The sequence below is a fragment of the Sphaerodactylus townsendi genome, linkage group LG06, assembly GCF_021028975.2.
Source record: "Sphaerodactylus townsendi isolate TG3544 linkage group LG06, MPM_Stown_v2.3, whole genome shotgun sequence".
Taxonomy (NCBI): Eukaryota; Metazoa; Chordata; class Lepidosauria; order Squamata; family Sphaerodactylidae; genus Sphaerodactylus; species Sphaerodactylus townsendi.
The window spans coordinates 59,866,540-59,887,877 of record NC_059430.1 but is presented as its reverse complement, the minus strand read 5'-3'; the positions used below and the strand labels follow the sequence as shown (position 1 = coordinate 59,887,877).

At 39.9% G+C, this 21,338-nt stretch overlaps 1 protein-coding gene across 1 annotated transcript; it reads right to left on the bottom strand.

Moving 5' to 3' along the window:
* Nucleotides 1–5,750: 5,750 nt before the first annotated feature.
* LOC125435373 (interferon gamma-like) lies at nucleotides 5,751–20,942 on the bottom strand. The gene is made up of 5 exons (XM_048501560.1): nucleotides 20,923–20,942; nucleotides 12,834–12,912; nucleotides 7,948–8,022; nucleotides 7,372–7,548; nucleotides 5,751–5,900 (listed from the first exon to the last, which is right to left on the bottom strand). The coding sequence occupies exons 1-5, from the start codon at nucleotides 20,940–20,942 to the stop codon at nucleotides 5,751–5,753; spliced, it is 501 nt and encodes a 166-aa protein (XP_048357517.1).
* Nucleotides 20,943–21,338: the final 396 nt, after the last annotated feature.

Here is a 21,338-nt window from a genome sequence, read left to right as displayed (position 1 = left end):
CAAAGTTATGGACCCTCAAAGGTGAAGCTTCCATCTTCTATTAGCTCCCATTGGAAACAATGGAGGATGGGGGCACCCCCTTTGGGAGTCCATAGCTTTGGACCCCCTGAACCAAACCTCACCAAACCTGGGTAATATCATCAGGAGATTCCCCCCAAACAATCCCTGAAAGTTAGGTGCTACTAGCCTAAACAATGCGCCCCCTGCAGGCCAAAACCCGAAAAACACTAAAAATCTTTTAAAAACCCACAAATGGGTGGGCGGAGCTTCGGACATGAATGGGGGGTTTGAACCCAAGAAACCGCCCCCCCCTTGCCTGCGTCCTTGCCCGGAAGATCCACCTCCAAAGTCAGGTGGACTCTGGAGATGGAGCTGGCAGCAGAGGTGTATCTAGGAAAAATGGAGCCCGGGGCAAAATCTGAACCCCCCACCCCCCCCGCCCCGGTGCCCAGCCAGTGCAGGCATGCTGCAAAGTTTCCTTTCTTTCTCCAAAGTTTCCTTTCTTTCTCCGGAAAGACTCAGAAGAGTCTGATTTGCATGGAAAACCTGCATGACATGTTCAATGTGTATGGAAAAAGCAGATTCAATGCTCTATTCAAGAATATGAGCACAAGAAAGGAGATGTATCACTACACAATTACCTCTTTCCCATGATGTCAGTAATTTTTGGTTATTAACTGACTTCTACACTATTGCAGATTATTATGTGTCTGATCCAATCAGATGGAGGGCAGAGCCCATATGCAGAAAGGTTCTGGGCTCAATAGAGATCTTTCCCCATCTCATTGCTAAAATGTGCATTGTCGGGATAAGGGGCAAGCTAGGCACTATTTGGCCCAGTGGACTCCTTCAAATGAACATATAGGCACTGGTATGTAGAGAAAGGAAGCTCTGGATTTATTGATTTGCATTGATTTCCATGCTCTTCAGATTCCTCCAAACATAAAAGCTCAAATGTAGTCAGATAATGAGTAATGTCAGTAGAAGGCTTGCATCTTTGCTACGTCTGCTGCTTTCAACCACTGGAAGGTAGATTCCAGAGATCGTGTGAATACCAGCAGTCTGCTTACCCACATGGCTGTAGGGCATACTGGTTCTGTGTCCTTGAGGGTCTGTTTATTTATATATTCATGTATCTGAAGCATTTATTAGCTGCCTTAAGAACTCGAGGCAATTTATAGTGTAAAACACAATAAAATACAGAAAAACCACTAGATCAAACCACTAGATCAAATCATGAGTTTAGTTCTGCCAGTAGGCAGAAGAACTAATCAACCAGTCAAATACTGTCATAAATAAAAACTGTCTTCAGCTTCCTAACATAGATCAAGAGTGAGAGGCCAAATGAACCTCCCTGGGGAGGTTGTTCCATAGAAGTGAGGCTGCAAATAAATGGGGCCTTCTTTCATGCTTCTTTAGCCAATGGGACAGTCAAGAGAATCTCAACCTGTGCTCTTGGTTCTAAGCCATGTAGTGATTGGAAGTTTGAAACCAGAGGCGTAGCTGGGCCAGAGTGCGCCCGGTGCGCACACTGGCTTTTTCACACGCCCCCCGCGGCGCCCCACCACCACCACCCACCACCACCACTCACCACTCACCACTCACCACTTACTTTAGGAAACCGAGCAGGCTGGAGTCCTGTTCTGGTGGGAACTACATTTCCCAGGGTCTCCTGGGAAATGTAGTTCCCACCAGAACAGGCAGGCCTGTTCTCCAGCCTGCTCAGTTTCCAAAAGTAAGTGGGGGCGCCACAAGGGGGGTGCTATGGGGGGAAAATCACGCCTACCCTCCCCCTGCGGCACCCCGCCTACTTACTTTAGGAAACCAAGCAGGCTGGAGAACAGGCCTTCCTGTTCTAGTGGGAACTACATTTCCCAGGAAACCCTGGGAAATGTAGTTCCCACCAGAACAGGAAGGCCTGTTCTCCAGCCTGCTCGGTTTCCTAAAGTAAGTAGGGGGTGCCGCGGGGGCATTGTGGGAAGGGGAAGGGGCCAGGGGGAATTTTGCACCCCCCCACGTGACCCAAATCCGTGCGCCCTGTGTGTGGTGCACCCCCGCCCCCTGGTAGCTTCACCGCTGGTTGAAACCAACACTTTGAATTTGGTGTTGAAATTTCAGCCTTGCTTGCATGCAACAGCAGCAGCAAAAGCATCAGGGAATTCTGGGAAGCTGCACAAACATTCTAAAGGTGACAGTTAAAAAAACATTGGTAGTATTCTGTTCCCTCACTCACTCACTCACTCACTCACTCACACACTCACACACTCACTCACTCACTCGACTGACTGACTGACTGACTACGTGAAAAGATGTTCTCTGTGCTTTGTAAACCAAATGCTATGTAAAAGTGCCCTGACAAAGATATTGTATCGCAACCAAACTGTAACAAACTATGAACCGTGCATGTAACTATATATTTGTGATACTTTGTTAATATGTATATACTGTATATGTTTTCTCTCTCAGTTAAGTAAAGTTCTCCTTATGCTTATGAACTTCTGAGGTAAAATGGCTGGTCTTTTGACAGATAATTATTCTAATTTAATGTGCCGCACAATCCACATTTCTGCTCATTACTTTGCTTAACAGGATTATATATTCTAAATATATCTGTTGCCCTTCATTTGGCTCAGAAGCAGACTGGAAACCAGTGTAGTTGGTCCACCTTTCTGCTAACAGAGAAAACCTATGTCTTGTCAGAATTAGCTTGTTCGCCCTCATGCAGCCCATTACTTACTCTAAGAACCAGTTCAGAACATCATCAGCACCTCCAGAAATAGGTGGAAAAGAAAGGCACAGCTGGACATCATCCTCATATTGGTGACACTGCAGCCCATACCTCCTGATGACCTCTCCCAGTGGTTTTAAACAGATATTAAATACAATGGCAGATAAGATTAAAATATTTACTTTCTGGGGCTCAAAAAGGATTCCTGAGGGGAGAGCATTATAAATATTTGTAACTTCCATATCTTCCATAGATGATATACTGGATCCAACTCCATGTTTAGTACTGAAGTGCTAGTAGTGTGACTTGATTTTTATTGTCTAAAATTACTTTGCTTTATTGTCATGAGCATCATATAGGAGCAAGCACAGATACCCTCCCTTCTCTGCCATGATAGTGTGACCCAGACAAATGACCTATCATAAGGAGGTGGTGGGTTTTGTGTACTGTTAAAATTGTATAAATTGGTTCTTTCTGTGATTAGAAATTCAAATGAAATGCTTGCAGGTCACAGTAGATGCTATGTGGTGAAAGGGAACTAATGAGTTCACCCTTCCTTTTTTTATTGAACAATGCATTATCCCTACAAATGTACAAACTGGGACTTAGATTTGTTGGGAAGATTGGGGCAAGTTATTGCTATTCATGCTTAGTTCCCCTTCTAGTATGCTGTTATATGTATAAACAATATAAAGAAATGTTAAGTTGTGGGTTTTTTTGCTGTCAAGAGGCTGCTGACTTATGGTGACCCTGTAGGATTTTCAAACAAAACAAAACAAAAGCCTTTAATGGCATATTAAAAACATTACAGTTATGAAACAAACCGATTTGGTGAAACACATCCAATGCTAGTCCATATGGATATCAATCCATGTTCACTGATTCAAGTGCAAAAGAAATTACTCATTCACATACTGCCTAATTTAACCTATCCAGCAGGATGCAAATACTATCTCATCAGGTTGACCGTAGAAATTTTCAGAACTAGGTGACTATATTTTACTCTTGCCCTTATATAATATACCTAGCACAACGTGTAACACAGGCCTTTGGTGACATAAAATAGATGATTATAGTATACACTGTAGGATTTTCAAGGCAGGAGGCATTCAGAGCTGGTTTGCCATTGTCTGCCTCTGAATCATGCCCCTGGCATTCCTTGGAGATCTCCCATCCAACTACTTGCCAGGGTCAAGGCTAAAAGTGTGTGACTGGCCCAAGGTCACCCAGCAAGTTTCCATGGCAGAGTGGGAATTTGTACCTGGGTTTCCCAGATGCTAATTTGACACTTTAACCAGTATACCACCCTGGCTCTCAAGACTGTCTGTGTGTGTCTGTGTGTGTGTCTGTGTGTGTGTGTGTGTGTGTGTTGTCAAATCACAGATTTATGGCAACCCTGTAGAGTTTTCAAGGCAAGAGATATTAATAGGTGGTTTGCCATTGCCTGCATTTGTGGGCTGAGTGAGTTCTGAGAGAACGGTTACTGGCCCAAAGTCATCCAGCAGGCTTCATGTGGAGGAATGGGGAATCCAACCCGGTTCTCCAGATTAGAGTCCACTGCACTTAACTACTGCACCATTCTGGCTGTCCAAAGTAGCTTGTATTTTCATACAATCTGCGTGCATGTGTATGTAATATATATATTGACCATCTTCAATGACAGTACATAAATAAAGGATGTTCCTCCTCATGCCATTAAAGAATGGAGATGATCACAATAATGTTTTGTATGCATAATTAAGCAGCACATGTATGAATTTCTTGAAGGACAGTGAGATGGATCTGCATCAGCCACCACTGATGGCACATCAGTCATAATCTTTAATACAAAATAGATCATTTTAGGTATGCCATGATTCCATTTATCTATGGTCTTGTGTTATAGAAGAAACTTATGGAGGGCAGACCATATGTGACAAGGTTTAAATGGAAGCCATTCAGTGTGCTCACACAATTAAGGTAGTGGTGATGTTGAGGAATAGATTTTGGAAGGCAAGATGTAGAAAGGCTTCAGAATGTGTTTAGAAGACATGATGCATTTATTTTGAAAGATAACCAATTCATTCCTACTTGTCCCCACTAAAAATGGTGACTTGTTGGTAGAAAATTATCACTATCCTCACCTGTGAAATGGGTGGTTTGCCCCAAACCCATTTGAGTAGGACCTACCTGGTTTAACCATTCTCATTCATAGAATAGACTCCATTGCCAAACCCTTACATGAGCAGAATTAATACCAACTGCACACATTAGGGCACAGGTTAATTCAAATTTCTAATTAGCTTAACACATTGAATGTAAGTGAAAATGGTTGCCGTGCACTCACAGATTTTCTTGATCAGAAAGTTTTGTATTTAATTTTTCTGTGTGCAAATACACATTGTTAAATGCATTCACCCAACTCCATAATTTCACATTAGTGCAAGGGCTTCTTCCAGTACATACATCCTAATTCACTTGCAAGGGTTTCCATCACATTTTAATATAAGACATCTTGCACCTCTAAAAGGAATGCTACTTCCACTACACTGAAAGAAGATGTATGTGCACGAAACAGTTCAACTACCCATGGAACTCTGGACCTTAACTGGGATACATCTTGCATGAATGGGTGTATGATTCTACAGTAATTTAAACACCTGAAAGTGCCAAAATCCTCAAAAAACCCAAACATTTAGTGATAGCCTTATGATTTTTAAGATCACTCCAACACCAATGCCCCAAAAAGTTTCAGAACATCAGAAATAGTTGTGCAATTTGTTTAATTAAACATTTTATATAAAGTCCATAGACAATATCAAGTAGAGTCTGAACAAATCCCAGATAGTCCAGCTGACAAACATTAGTAATTAAATAGGAATTAATAATATTAACTTTTAAAAATAACATTATGAATTATAAATATTTAAAATAATTTGGTGCTTCTACCAGATTGACTCGTATAAATAATTATGTTAAATCAATTGATAAATATAAATAAATAAGGTTATATATTAAAAGGAGTTATCAGTAGAAGAAATAGCTAGCCTCTATAGTTTTGTTGAAGTCGCTGCAGGCGTTGGAGACTGAGTTTCTTGCTTCTCCTCTTTCTTTGGTTCTCTTCTTTGTTCACTTCCTGTAAAACTGGGTACAGTTCAACTATTGCCTTACGCTGGAGTCTGAAATCACTCATCTGTTCCAAACAACAAAATAACAAAAGATTGATTCAATCTAAAAGCTAATTGAAAAGTTAAGGTATCAATTGAGCAGGCTCACATTATAGTTAAAAATATTTAAAAGAGCATTTAAAAATAGTAATAAATCCTCAGAAATGCCATAGAAGCAAATAAAATCTTTCAGTGGGTTAAATTTCTCTAAGGAAGCAGATCATCTCACTTAGCAGAGGGGACTGAAATAATTGTAAATAAATATAGATTAACTACACCATTGATGCAGCACAATTATGTAGATTTTTAACTTCAGGATAGAAGTCCACATTTGACCTGACTGGACTTATATCTGTATTGAATGTGCTTATATTTTCGTATTAGTTAATGTTATGTCAAGTAAACATGTATTGTGCAAAGTGCTGCACTGCATATTTCTTATATAAGTTTAAAAACATCTGTGAGTTCACCCATGGATTATTGATGGCAAATATTTATACAACGCAACTCTTAAGCAAGGAAGACCAATGCAAAACATGTTTAAATTCTCCTTACTTCAAAGAACCACTGATGTTAACAAACAGATTCAAGTTTTCTATTCAATACTGCTCATAAATTGGTACATTGCTTTAAAAAGTTTTGTCACTCTCTCTGGCCCTTTCCACATGGGCGCTGAGCAGGGGTGTATCAGTATAAATGATGCCGATGGACCCTCCTGGGACCATTCACACGGACGATCCCGGTAGGGACACAGGCGACGGCGCAGCCTTCGCACAGGCTGCGCTGTCCCCAAACACCTTACCTGGCTTCCAGTGCGTGGCAAAGGCCAGGGGACACACACCCTGGCCTGAGCGACAGCTCTGGAGTCACAGGCCAGGGGGGAGTGTCCCCTGGCCTCTCCAATGTGCCGGAAGCCAGGAGACAAAGGTAAGGCGTTCAGGGAAGGCAGGGGGAATGGCGCCTTCCACCCGCTGCCATTCGCACAGCAGTGTGTGGAAGATGCTACTGTTGAAAAACCTTGCTCCTGGAGCAAGGTTCAACAGTGGTGTCTTCATGCCGCTTGGGTGTTGTGAGCATGCTGTGCAAATGCCACCCCAGGGATGGTGTTTTTAGCGTCCCTGGGGCACTGTTATCCGCCCATGTGGAAACAGCCTCTGTCTGTCTCTCTCTCTCTGGCACTAATGGCAATATTCCAGGGTAAAGGTTTTGTGTGTGTTGCCTTCATTAAGTATTTAGCATACAATCCAAATAGCCATACTTAAAAGGAACAGCCATGAAATCTATGGGATTTTTGAATATATGCATAAAGTATCAAGGCACAAAATTGAGATGTTATAGTTTTTAGAATTATGACCTGAATTTGTCCAGCCATAATTAATTACATTTTAACCATATAGTGGAATTTAATTGTGCTTAATTTGACTGAATTCATTCTCATTCTACAACCACTGTAAAATCTCTTGACAAGAATATCCTCAATCAAAACACCAATATTACCGGAAGCTTTGCCAACTCAATTATATCAGTTGCCTTCTTCAAGCTCTCATTGTATTTTGTTTTATAGAATTCCAGTGCATCTACTATGTTTCTGACATGTGTGATATTGGTTGAATTTTTCAGCATCTTCCAGTACATGGAAATTATCTGGGCAAGTAAGATTTTTTTTTCTTTGCCCTGTAAGAAAGCCAGAAAAGAAAAGAAAAACAAATTTGTGATTTTTTTTCTAGAAAAGTAGATTATTCAAGTTGCTGACCCTTAAATCCATCACTCTGACTGGGCCATGCTGAAAGCATCATATAACCATCACTAATGCTAGAATGGTGGTAATCATTTGGCAAAAAGTCAAAATAATCATGGGCTCCCATCTGTATTTTGAAATCAAAGTAGTTTCTTATCAATTTCTCCTGATAGCTTGTCAGAATTATTTCAGTGAAAGTTCATAAAAATAAGCAATACATTGTCAGTTCTAAGTCCATGATCCATTGTCAGTTCTAAGTCCATGAGCAATTTTAGCAGAGTGTAGCTGAACAACAACAACAACAATCCCCTCACTCAAGGTATTCACAAACTTACCTCTGACCACAGGGTGTTGAGCAGTTTTTTGGTGAAAAGAGGTTCACCATCAGCGACATTAGATTGACTTGCATTCTGTAATACAAAATATAGGTTCAACCAAATACACTGCATAATCCTCAATCTCAGCAATGACAGCTCTAATTCAATAAGGAACAAGAGTCAACAACAAAAAGGCTGTATATAAATATATTGCAAGGCATATATTATCAAGTGTCATGAATATATTTCATTATAAGTGCAAATTACATAACCTAATGTGCTATAATATAAATAAATATATTACAAAATGACAACCCTATAAGGTAGTGTCGTGGTTGATGTCCAATATATCCGACCATATAGGACACTTTCTTATTTTGCTGCAGATTCTTAAGTTTTATATGAGCACAGTCCGTGACTTGAGCGAAGCATATAACAAAGCTGAGCAAATAGGCGAGGTCGAAGAATATCTTGTAGTACTCATGGTTACAAGCACTAGCATATAATATAAAGTGTTATTGTAGAAGCATAGTTCAGATGTAATCAATTAGCGAAAGACTGCATGGTGTGGAAAAACCAAAGACAGCCGGATAGATGAAAGCAGTGAGAAGCAGCACAAGGGCAAAATGTGTTGCGCGCTAAACTACGTTTTCAACTTTTCTTCTTCAGTGCAAATACATGCTTCTGATACTGATCAAGTTGTTTTTAACATAGCGCTAAAATGAGACATCTCTATAAAATATAATAAATACAAAATTGGTAACAAACTGACAGTGATAATGACAAGCATTCCTATGATCTATTCTTGCATTAATAAATACTATATTCCTATGACATATTCTTACAACAATAAATACTGAATGAAATACAATATAAGTATAAATGTACATAAATAACGGAACTCACTAGTAACATGATATCAAGGTTCTTGTTGGCCAGAAAGTATTCTATGCAACTGATTCAACAATCAAGCATAAGAAATAAGTAGACAAGCAGGCACAGGTGTGCACAATTAGCTTAAAGGTACAGTCATTTTATAAATAAGAGCTTAAATTTAATTCTTTATTAAGACCTACATGGTGGCCATCTAATAAATGAATCCATCTGGCTTCTTGTTGCAACAACACTTTTTTAACAACTTTAAATTCATCTGCACAAGAATTATATGTGTATAACACAATACATTTAAAGTCTCTTTCTGAATGGTTTTTCTTAATGAAATGTTTTGTAAGTGGGGCATCTTCTCTTTTAGTTTTGAGGGAGCTAATATGTTCATTCAATCTTACTCCCAGCAATCTGGTTGTCATCCCAATGTATCCAAGCTGACAAGGGCAAATTATTAAATAAACACATTGTCTAGAATTGCAATTGGAAAAATGGTTAATGCTCCAACGGCGATATATGTGAGCCGGGTCTCTTATTTTCTTAGTGTTGTAGGTGAGGCTGCATAGGTTGCATCTACCACATTTATAATGACCTGTAACACAAGGTGTTTTAGTCTGCTCTCACTAGTTGTTGCCTAATATTGTTAGTGTGTTTATATGAGATGCGTGAGGGAACTGTACATCCTGAAATATGTGAAATAATATGCCAATGTTTATTGATAATGGATTTAAGAACATTGGCTTTTGGTGTGAAGGTTATAGCCTAGGTTATTCTTTTATCCTAGGATTTCTTTTTATAATTCATAAGTTGTTCACAAGGAACATGGGAAACTCTATTAAAGGCACATGTAAGAATAGGTGTCGGGTATCCACGTTGATGATAGTTTTGTAATACCCTATTAGCTTCAAACCTAAATATTTCATTCTCTGTAGATTTAGCTCTGACAAGCTGGCTAAAGGGTAAATTATTTCTTAATTGTAAAGGATGATGAGATATATAATGTAAGGCCATGTTTTTCTCTATAGCTTTGTGGTATGGTGCAAAAGCTATTTTATTATCTTTATCAAAATATATTGTTGTATCAAGAAAATTTATTTTAATTTGACTACTTTCACCGGTAAATTGTATAGAGTCATATAGTCCATTAAGCCAAGCAAGAAATGTTGGGAATTCAATTTCTGGTTTCATAATAAACAGGAGATTGTCTATATATTTCCTTTAATAAATTAAGTATTTTCAATAAAGATTATTTTTCTCATTATTAATGTATTTCATTTCAAAATTCCACATGAATAAATTTGTGCAGCTAGGAGCTAGCAACAAGCCCATATTTAAGCCAGATTTTTAAGAAAAAAAGTATTGTCAAACCTAAAGTAGCTATGTTCAAAAATGAAATCTAATAAATTAATCAAAAATTGTGTTGGTGGAGAATTGTTATGTCTAGTCACGTCTAGTAAGTCATATAGAATATTCCTGGTTTCATCTAAGGGCACATTGGTGTATAGTGATGTCACATCTACAGTCATAATAACTGCACCTGCAGGGCATCTCACATCTTCTAAGCCTTTTATAAGATGCGTCGTATCTTGTATAAAAGAAGGCATGGTTTTTAAAAAAGGTTGCAGAAAACTGTCAATATACACAGTTAATGGTTCAAGTATGGAAGACTCTTGTTACTTGCTGTTTTCCCACTGTATATATTCTATTTGATTTGCCACACAGCTCTAATTCAATTCCATTTTCAAATTAAGGTTTTTTTTTTAATCCTGAGGATTATTTTTCTGCTCAGACAGGTCTGATTTGCACAAACCTGTTTCCTCTTATGTGTAAGTCATGAAACCTGGCTTTAAGGTAAACTTGGAGGAACTCTCCTTGCATGCTTCATTGCTGATCAATAGAGATAGCCTCATACCAGTGTTATTTAAGAGGAGATAATGCTATACAAAAGGATACGAACACACTTACTCTGCCTTTCATTTACATTCTTAATCTTATATATGGCCAAGTGAATTACATTGAATATTGGCAAATTAAATGTGTACCAATAACCTTGTCTTCCATTCCTAATGTTTGTGTCTCTCCAGCTTCCTTGACTCATTATCTACTTTCTGCAAACAGACTCACTGTACCATCTTTATTCTATTACGCAACATTTTCAAAAGCAGCATTAACAATGTTGTTTAGCTTCTGCCTCTTTAATTCAAAATGAGCTTGATGCAAATTAGAAAGTGAAAAAGATGCAATTTAAATGTATCTTCTGGTGAGTGTGGCTCTGTTATTCAGTGTACCCATGTGGAATATTAAAATAATATTTTAAGTGCTTGCAAAATGCCCTAGCAATGTCATGGAAGAAAATCCATTATTTTATTTATATTTATACCTCAACCTTCACAACAGGGCTCAGGGCGGCAAACTCTACTAGAATCCAGATTGCATCAAAAATTCAGAATGGATGCTTTTACTCAAGAGGTAGTTCAGGATTAGACATTAATTTATCTAGTTCTGCTTGTGGTTCCTCATACGATAGACTTGTTATTTTAGTGTACATGCAGATTTGGCATTTTATAACATTTCTAGCACACTGCTGGTGCGTGTAATAGCATACTGCTACATGAGTGATAATGATAATAAACCTGTTAAAATCAACAATAAATTAAAAATTGGATTGTAATTATTCTATATTCTCTGGTAACCTTATTCCATGAGAAACTTGCTGTACCACCTAATCAACTTCCTTAACTAAATTCACCTTCAGCCTTACCCAGTATATGTGAAAGCTGCCCAGACAGTTTTCCCTTAATCACTACTAATAGCACTGTCAGAATATGGTTGATGGGCCCATGATGTAGCTACCTTGCTAAAGCTAAATCAGTGGAAGCTGAATGGAAGATTACTCGAGAATGATCTAAGTTAAGTAAGATGGGATTTTATGATGATCATCATATAACTACCCATCTGGCTAGTCATATTGATTACTGAAGAAATGTTTTCACCACCTGGTTATGCAGTCATGTCAGCATTAATGTGCTGGCACTTTTTTTACCATTTAAACATTAACTTGCTTTGGTTGTTTCTTCTTATACAGCCTCCACAAGTTTCCATGTGCAAGTTTTGATGCACAAGTCACTAGACATGTAGCCAGCTGAATACAAAAGTGACTGGGAATTAAGATGACAACATTTATTTGCTAACATCAGGAAAGGCTGGCTCAGGCACAAAGAAGTGGGATACAAGCCTCTTAAACTAATACATAAACCATACAAAGACCCCTCTCAGTAAGGTCCAACACCCAAAGCTACTTGAACAAAGATGGAAATCTATGGGAAACCACATTACCCTATAACTAAAACCTACTTATGAAATATGTTTATGTTAGAGAGACATTTGCAATATGTTAGAGAGACAACTGCAATTAGAAAGACATTATTCTTTGACAAATCAGGTTGTTGACTATAGTAACATTGTGTTGGATTGTATGTATTCAAGGACAAGAAGGATGTGAAGAACCTACAAAGGCCATTGTGAGGATCTTGGACTAGTCATAGAGTGGGAAAGAGAAACTGCCAATTTTGTGAAAACTGTTTCAATCAAAACAATATGTTTAGAAATTCCAGATAAAGGTGATTAGCTTGGTTGATCTCCCTTCCTCCACCGTTCTAGACAGTCAACCCTGCTCCTCAACACTTACTGTACAGGAAACCATCAAGAGATTTGCACCAGCTTTCATTCAGTCTTATCGGAAATATGGAAATGTTACAAACTTATGAAATTTAGCTGAAATATGGAATTTTTCAAAATTCTCATTGTGGGTTACATGAGTAGCTAATGGGAGGCATTTCTCTAATCATATAGCCAAACTGAATGAAACCAAAATATTTAACAATGAATTTAATGTCTACATTCATTACAATCACAAACCCAAAAGTTGCTACCCAAAAATATCAGTGTCCTGAGATATACTGTTGTACAAGAAAATGGAAGAGAACGTGAACAAGAAACATATCTGAAAGTGTACTTACAAAGTCTTGCTCCAGCAAGTTAATATCTTCTTTTATCTGTTCAAAAACTGAATCCATGAGAATATGTCCATCGGAACAACTAATAGCCAGAAAGATGAACAAGCAAATCTGCCAAGTCATTGTTCCTGGGTGAGGTAGTTATCTTCACACAGAGCTATGCTGGACCCACAACAATGATCTAACTTGGCTGTCTATTGCCCTTTGCAGGTTTGATCTTCAGCTGTCTAAGTGGTGGTATTTATACTTGGCTGTTAAATATTTTAACTAATGAGAATTACGTATTTTCACAGGTTTTAAGAGATGGTGTTAGATAGGAGGTGTCTTTGGTTTTATAAATAGGTTTCTGTGGGATTTCTAAATGTAAAGTTTCCTTTAAGTGACTAGGTCTCCCAATGTGACAAATGCTCATCTCCATGTCCAGTTTGCTGCTCTTTAGGGATCCCTCGAAAGTTTCACATGTGAAAGCAAGAAGGCTTGAGAAATTTTCCACTTCATTTCCCCTTCCCCATTTAAAGGAAATCCTTTTGTAGTACCCTGAAACTTCATTCCTTTGTGCGGGGGGAACAAAGTAGACAGGAAACTTAAGGTCAGTTGGTGTAATATAATCTTGTCAGATACAGTAGTCTTACAAACCATCAGAAAGAAAAAAAATAGAATGTGGTTAATGGGGCAGTTTGACAGATGTGTTACTTATGATGCTTATTCAATGTGGGCTAGAGGTGCTCTTTACCTTTACAATAAGCATAGCAGATCATAGTCATATATTTGCATAAATGATCCCCTATTTATCATAGTCTATAAAATTATGGTATAAATTATGATAGTATTATTGTGTGATGCGGAGCTCCAAGTTGACAGGAAAATAGTCACTGCTTAGAAGAGATAGAGAAATTATAAATTCTAATGATAGCACTAAGCTTACATAAGCTGCAGCAGGGAAACATAGTTTATTCAACATCACATATGGCATTAAACACATCAGTGGTGAATGGCACAACACCTCAAACTCAAGCACAGAGTCTCACATACAAAGAAGGAAGATGTATTTTTTTTGTTCAGAATTCACATATGTACAATGCATCTTCTGTGAAGGCTGAGGTCTTGGAGGACATTGTGCTTCCCACTTCCATTGCCTTTCAGCTGATCTTTGCTGATCTTTGGTTAATAGCATAGAGGTTATACTGGTTACAGCATTACTGCTGGAGAAACAAGTTAATGTATATGCAAAAAGGGCGCCCTTCCAAATTCATTTAGGATGGAAAATGGCTCCCTATCTGACTTAGCTAATTTGGCCACCTGGATCGATGCCATGGTAACACTAAAACTAGACTATTTTAATGCACTCTACAAGAGTCTACTCTTGGAGTCATCCCAGAGACACAAGTTGGTAAAAACTATTAGGCAGGGCATGCAGACAACATCCATTATGCAGTCAGTCCATTGACTGTTCCCTGGTTACTGGGTCAAGTCAAGGCACTGGCTATCCTATACAAAGACCATCATGGCTTTGAACCCTCATATCTGCAGGAAATCTCCTCCTCCTATGGTCTGCCATAACAGCTTTGATCATCTGAGCAAGGCCTTCTGAGGCTGCCACTCTGCAGATGGGCAAGATTAACAACTTTCTGCACATATGCATTCTCTGTTGTAGCCCTCACATAGTGGAATGTGTCTATGAAGCAGGATTGCTTAGGAAGCTATGCTTATAAAGGTAATAGGGCTATATTATAATGGAATGGTTCAAGAAGGTGTTTTTCTAAAGTGAACAAAATTGTAGACTATACCATCGTGTACAGCATATTTTATCTCTTTGCAGTATGTACTATCCTGGTCTCACTGCAATGTTTTCTACCCATATAGTACCAATGTCGGCACTGATTACCATATCCTGTCCAATACTTTTTTCCAGTTTCTGAAAACTTATTCTTATTACAATGCTTATAGGACTCATTCTAATGATTACATCAGTTTACTCTGTGTAATCCACCTTGAGTCTCAATGAGGAAAAATGAAGTAAATATGTTTTTAAAAGTGCCAGGAGTCTCAGTTTTGCAGCTGCAATGATCCCACTGCACATGTGAGAAGGTAATAAAAAAGAAGGGGAGTAGCCAGAAAACATAAGAAACTGAGTTATATGAGTAAAAGAGAACCAAAGCCATTCACCTGCTGACTGACTATCATTGATGAGACTAGAAAAGAAATGGACAACATGCAATCATTGGTACCTTGTGTTAGCACAAAAAAAAATTACCCAAAGTGGCATCCAAAGAAAGGGGGGCAAATCTGCTTCAGGGAGTAGCGTGCCATTGCACCAGCAGATTTGTCCTCTAAAGTGCACTTACCCCAGCAGAGGGGTGATTTTGCCAACGTGTAGCGACAGCCATCCCACCCTCAAAGCTGGAATGCCATGCTGCCACTGCCAGCATAGCAGGGGTGGGTTCAGAGGCATACCGGGGGAAATAGTGCCTGGGGCAACATCTGTGGCCTCCCTGGGCCTGGCAGGGCTGAGCTGAGAGGCACCCACCAGCGGCCTCCACTGGGCCTGATGGGGTCTGGCCGAGGGGCATCAGGTGGCAGAGCAGCCTTGTGAGACAGGGCCAAGGGGAGGGGTGTGGGGGTGATTTGTCGCCCCCCACATGACCCCCTGGCATGCACCCAGGGGCACGTGACCCCCCATGTCCCTATGAGCTCTCTGCCCCAGATGTGACTTAACAGTAGAAAAAGTGGTCAGACAAAAACTGAAACCTGATTTGCTTTTAAAACTCTTACTTGATATGATATGATTAAGCAATACTAAGAATTCAATAATTTTAGCATATATCTTCACAGTAATAGGGTTAACTTTTTCATGACTGTATTGTTTTTCTATTTTGCTCAATAAAAAGAATATTTTCTTATCTCAATACAAGAAAATGTTTCTACAGGTGTTCTGTCTGGTTTGCTGGTTAATTGTTCAAAGAACCAAAATCAACCCACTTGCTCTTTTGTATTATCAAAATTAAAAGTTATTAAATTCTGGAGAACTCTGCCACTAAACAGTTTTGCACAGGCAAAACCTTTAAAAGTATTTAGTGCAAGTCTTCCAAGAGGATGCTGTGGGGGGAACCTCTTGTTACAAAGGGATGTAGATGTTTTAATAAATAAATATAAAATCAATAAGTCTGTAATGACAGAAAGCATCTGAGCAAGATTTCTAGATCTTTCAGGCTTCTGCAGGGGCAGAGCTAGGAGGAGGGGTGACCAGGGCAAGTGTGAGCTCCACACCCCAGCCCTGCATCCAACCCCACCCGTCCTGCTTCCGCACAGGCATGCGCCCGGGGCGTTGCGCCCCACCCATCCCCATTGGCGCTGTGCCACTGGGCTTCTGTCATTGTTGGTGTGCATGTGTGAAATGCAGAAAGGTACTTCTTAATTTACCTGTGCCATTTACCTATTGTCAATCACAGCAATGTTGACTAAACAAGTCTTTTTTAAAAAGCCCAATCCAGCAATTAAGATTTCTGACTTAATTGAGTCCATGCAGCAATGTTAATTTGCAGTCACATTTCAACTTTTCTTTGCTTTATAATACTTACATAACATCAGTTCTCATGACTAGAAATAGTGATTTAGTGCTTAGTTATTAGTCTCACCATCCATTCATCTCTCCATCCATAAAAAGCAGTATAAGTTAAACAGTATAAGCTTCACAAGTGAAGGGTGTCAAGTGTGAATACAAACAGCAAGTTGTACTTCTGAAATTTCACTGAAGTTGCTCTTTTACAAGTGGGCACAATTGCTATGGCTGTGCCATTGTTAGTAGGGGTGTAATACTTTTTATATATTTCAGTGGAAACTGCTATTTGTTCTGCCGCACAAAAGACAACAATATAAAAGTGTTACCATACCACCCTGGCATAGTGTGGAGAGTACCTATTCACAGGTATCCCTGCCCAAGTGCCAGCCTAAAGAGTGATGCTGGCATTGCAGAGATGGGGCGTCCGTTCTCTGGCAATAGCCAGGTCTACCTACAAGAAGCTTCCAGGAATTGTTTTTCTATTCTCACGCTCTCAGTTTGTTTACCATATCAGCACATTTTCAGCTCCACAGCCAAAGAAAAATGTATCCTCAACATGATACAGTAGTCCTGCTGAACGGATACTCATTTCCAGCCACAAGAAGATTCCTGATGTCATTGCCTCCCCTGACTATCTTAACCCAGATACTCCCTTCTGTAACTAACTTCTTCTGACCACCTTACAATACACTGTTCCTCAAACAATCCATCCGGGCAACTTCCAGAGGTTGTCCTAACATCTACCAAAAGGTTGTCCTGACACTCCCAGAGGTGGATCTTCACCCTATAAATATCCTACTCCCAAAAGGGCCAATTGCCCAGTGCCATTGACATCTTTCCATCTTTGTCACTGTGTCCAATATGTTGCCTCCTGGAATCAAATGCTGGCCATTTGGCTCTGAACCCTCGATCTTCTTCAGGTCACTATCAGGTCATATTGCTCATATATCCCATACCCCTTTTCTATTTGAAATCTATTTTCCAACCTATCTATATCTTAGGAACTCAGTGTGTGCATGTTTGCACACACAGTGATTATAAACCCCTTATCCCTGCAATAAAGATTGTGAAATTTGCATTATATCCTTCTCTGTTGATTTTCTTCTAAGAGCTAATCTCCATATACACTGGTAGTAAAAATTCCTTACCTGGCCTCTCACAACATTAATAAGCAGTCTGCTCTAAGCTAATATTCCCCACTATATTGAGATACTCTGTCTCCACTCTGGGTAACAAAAGCATGGCACAGAATGACAGATTTGATTCAAAATTCTGAAGGAAATTCTTGAATGTAGTGAAAAAGGTGGCTTTGCACAGTCATTCTGCATCAAGAGTTTCTTGCCAGTGGTCTCTAGTGTTAAGGGCTTTTGATGGGATTCTCTACTAAACTATTGTCATTCACAGCAATGATGACTAAGCAAGTCTTTTTTTAAAAAAGCCCAATCCATCATGCAAACTAAGACTTCCCATCTATGAATAGGTGAGAAATGCAGTCATCGTTCAGTCCAACCACCAGTGACATTTTAGAAGAAACCAAGCTTGGTAAAGAATTTCCAGACTCTCGCTGAATTTTAGCAGCAGAGCAAGCTTGACAAGCTCAAACTGCTCTGCATTTTAGATGCTCTGCAATTGAATATAAGTGTAATTGTACACATCTGATCATTTGTGCCCCTGCTTTCTCTACTTCTAGAATATTTGCACAGAGTTCCGTGCCAGTGTGAATGTACACATGTAGGCTCATTCATACAACTAGAAAACCCCCACAAAAAAAACACCCCTGACGTTAGAGATGGTATCAAAGCTGACGGGTTCAGCTCAGTGCAAGATAGGGCTTACCGTTTATAAATTCACTTTAACCTGGGTTCAAACAGTTGCATCAATGAACATAGCCTACAATAAATACACTAGGAACAAGCAGAGTTTATACTGTAGTCAATTGCCTCTAGATGCTGTGATGTATTCCAGGGGTCTTCATATGAGCAAGCTTCTCTATCACACTGCCCTTCCATTAAAGAGAATGGCAAAACCTTCATAGGGTACAAAGATTCCCAACAATATATAATTAGGAGTGTTTAAAAGTTTGGGACTTTTTGGTTTTAAAAAAGACAGCTAAGTGGGACATGATAGGGATTTATAAAATTATGCAGAGGACAGAGAAAGTTTAGAGTCTGCTCCTTCTCTCATAATGCTAGAACTTGGGGGCATCAAAACCTTATGAAGTTAGTAAACATTCAGGACAAATACCCACCGAGGACATAATGCTGATCATAAACACAGAAGGCTTCAAAAAGGAATTGGCCAGATTCATGGGGAATAGATCCATCAGAGGCCCCTAGCCATGGTGACTAAAGTGAAGCTCCACTTTCACAGGCAGCAAACCTGTGGACACTAGCAGGGATGTAGCTACAGAAAATGGTTCCTATGGAAAACATTGCTTCTGGCCCCAGCTGCAGAGAGTGAGTACTTCCTTTTTTTACCCCAAGGGAGAGTTGCAAGTTTGCAACATGCGGCTCAGCAAGATGCTGCTGCTACAGAACCTGATTGCTCTGCTAAATGCTCTGGAAGGAGCCCCCCTGCCCTATGGTTCCTCAGGGAGAAAGCGAGGCTCTGCTGTGCCTTCATTGCCTACAGGGACTCTCAGAGGTGCTTGCTCCCCTCCCAGCCCATCCCCATGAAGGGACCAAAGCAATGAGTTGTGATGGCCTGAACAACAGGGTGTGCAGGGAGTCATCCTTGCCTGGATGAGTTCTGTCTCTGCCGCAGGATGGAAGGCCCTTGCCCCAGTGGGCTCAACTGCCAGCCTGCCCACTGGCCTATGTTGTCTCTGCCATTTCCATGCTGTTCTTGTGGCTGTCTCCTCCTCCTTTGCCCCTATAGGCTGCTCACCTGTTGGACTCCACACCTTCATGCTCCACAGCAGCCCACCTGGCCACTTAGAGCCCCTCTGGTGAGCCATTGGCGTGAAGGCAGGGCAGGCACCATCACCAAGAACAGGTTGAGCTTGCCACCCCCAACACATGGAGGCTCTCCTATTTTCACTGGCAACTCTGATCAGCCAGAGGACTTTCAAGAAGGAGTTTCATCCTGTCCACTAGGCCTTGCTGCCTCAGCACAGGTGTCAGCATCTGTTGGGTATTTGGAGTGCTAATGCCATTCCTATCACATCCTGGACAGACCTGCTTCAGCCCTGAGTGCCCCTGCAGATCACCCTGCCTTCCCAGCAGCAGTGCAGACCACAGCACCCCCTTCAAGGGGCACCTAGGGCAACCGCCATGCCTGCCCTACCCTAAATATACCTCTGAACACAAGCACAAAGAGGCAACATCAGAGGATAATCTTGGTCTCTATGTCACATTTGTTGCCTTCCAGGGCAACAAGTTGACTGAACTGTGCAACAAGATGCACCACTGATGGACCACTGGTCAGATCTGGAAGGGCACCTCATCTTTGAGATACTCTCTCCTTTGAAGCTCTCCTGGCCCTTACTTTTCCTTTATGCACCAGTCAAAATTATTTCTTTATCCATGCTTTTAACTAAGTAATTATTTTTAGCTGTTTTACGATATGCACCTAGCTGGAGGACTGTTTTATCAATACCATTTTTAGATTTCTGTAGTTTATGCATCTTTAGACCTTGGTTTGCTATGTTTGAGATTTATTTTCATTGTTTTATTGCATTCCTGGTTTTGTTTTCTTCTTATGAACTTTTTTGAGCAGGTTCAGTAAACACCTGTTTTCCAAACAAATGTTTATAATCCAAATGATGATATTGCAAAACTGTGTTTCCCCTCATGTCCACTTCTTTTTCTAAACATCTAATTTGTGTGTTAAGGGGGGGGGGTCTGATTTTGAAGTCAACTGTAGAGCCAGCTTGTTAGTGTAGACTGGAAAAGTACTACAGATGTGAAGGTAATGAAGCCCCTTTGATTCTCTCCCATACATGAACAGGTTTTAACTGTCAGTCTTCGGAGTGTTGAAGCTTTCATGGGCAGAATCAACTGACTGTTGTGGATTTTCTGGGCTGTGTGGTTGTGGTCCGGCATCTATGGTTGGCGTCTGGGATCTGGGAAGGAGCTGATTTGAAGCACAGTAGGAATGCTGGCACTGGCAGCAGGTGAGACAAAGACTGCACTGATGCAGCCGTTGGTCTGTGGAGTGGAAGAAAGCTCAAGAGCATTACATTACTTTACTTTGACTTGTTAGCCATCTTTGATTTTTCTTTTGACAAAGAAAGGTAGGATATAAACATAATAAATACAAGTTCTGAAGTAAAATATAAACATATAACACTAAGTTAGGAACAAATTGAATATGTTATAAATATGGGCCATTCATTTGAGACTGAATAACATATTCCACATTTTGAACACGAAATAAAACAAGATACGGTATTTCTTTTAGAATAACATGCTTCCTGCTCCTGGGTCAAAGGCCAAATATTACTGTGCATTTCCTCTCATTTGAGCATGCAGCTGAATGAATCCATTATTCCAAACAATATGCAAATATAGATCAGAAAGCACCATTGCTTACCTTTTCCGTTGACGCAGCATGTTGCGGTTTCTCATTGGCGAAGAGTTTCCCTTGAAAGAAAAGGGTTTGCTTCCCAGTTGATTAACAATGGACTATTTTGCGGTTTATTGCTGTCACCTTTTGTATCACTTGGAAATAATGGTTTGTAACCCTAGAACATTATGCAGAAAAAATTATGTTTTCTTGACTGGTACATTTTAGAAATAGTAACTTGGTTCTGTGTCTGTGGTTAGGCATTAAAAAAAATTATGACAAATGCAAATCTGTTTCTTCTTTTTTTTCTTTCAGGAGGGCAGAAAATGAGAAAATCACTCGCATTTCGTAGTATTACAATACTTGTGCTGTTAGGTGTCACTATCAACCCTGAGGTTCCAGGATTTCCAAAAGGGAAAGGGAAAGAGAAAAAGCCCACTGCA

Coding starts and splice junctions, on each gene's coding strand:
- LOC125435373 (XM_048501560.1), bottom strand. CDS start 20,942: ATGCTGCGTCAACGGAAAAG. Junction 8,023..12,833: donor ACTTGCTGGAGCAAGACTTT/GTAAGTACACTT, acceptor TTTGTATTACAG/AATGCAAGTCAATCTAATGT. Junction 7,549..7,947: donor TCAACACCCTGTGGTCAGAG/GTAAGTTTGTGA, acceptor GCTTTCTTACAG/GGCAAAGAAAAAAAAATCTT.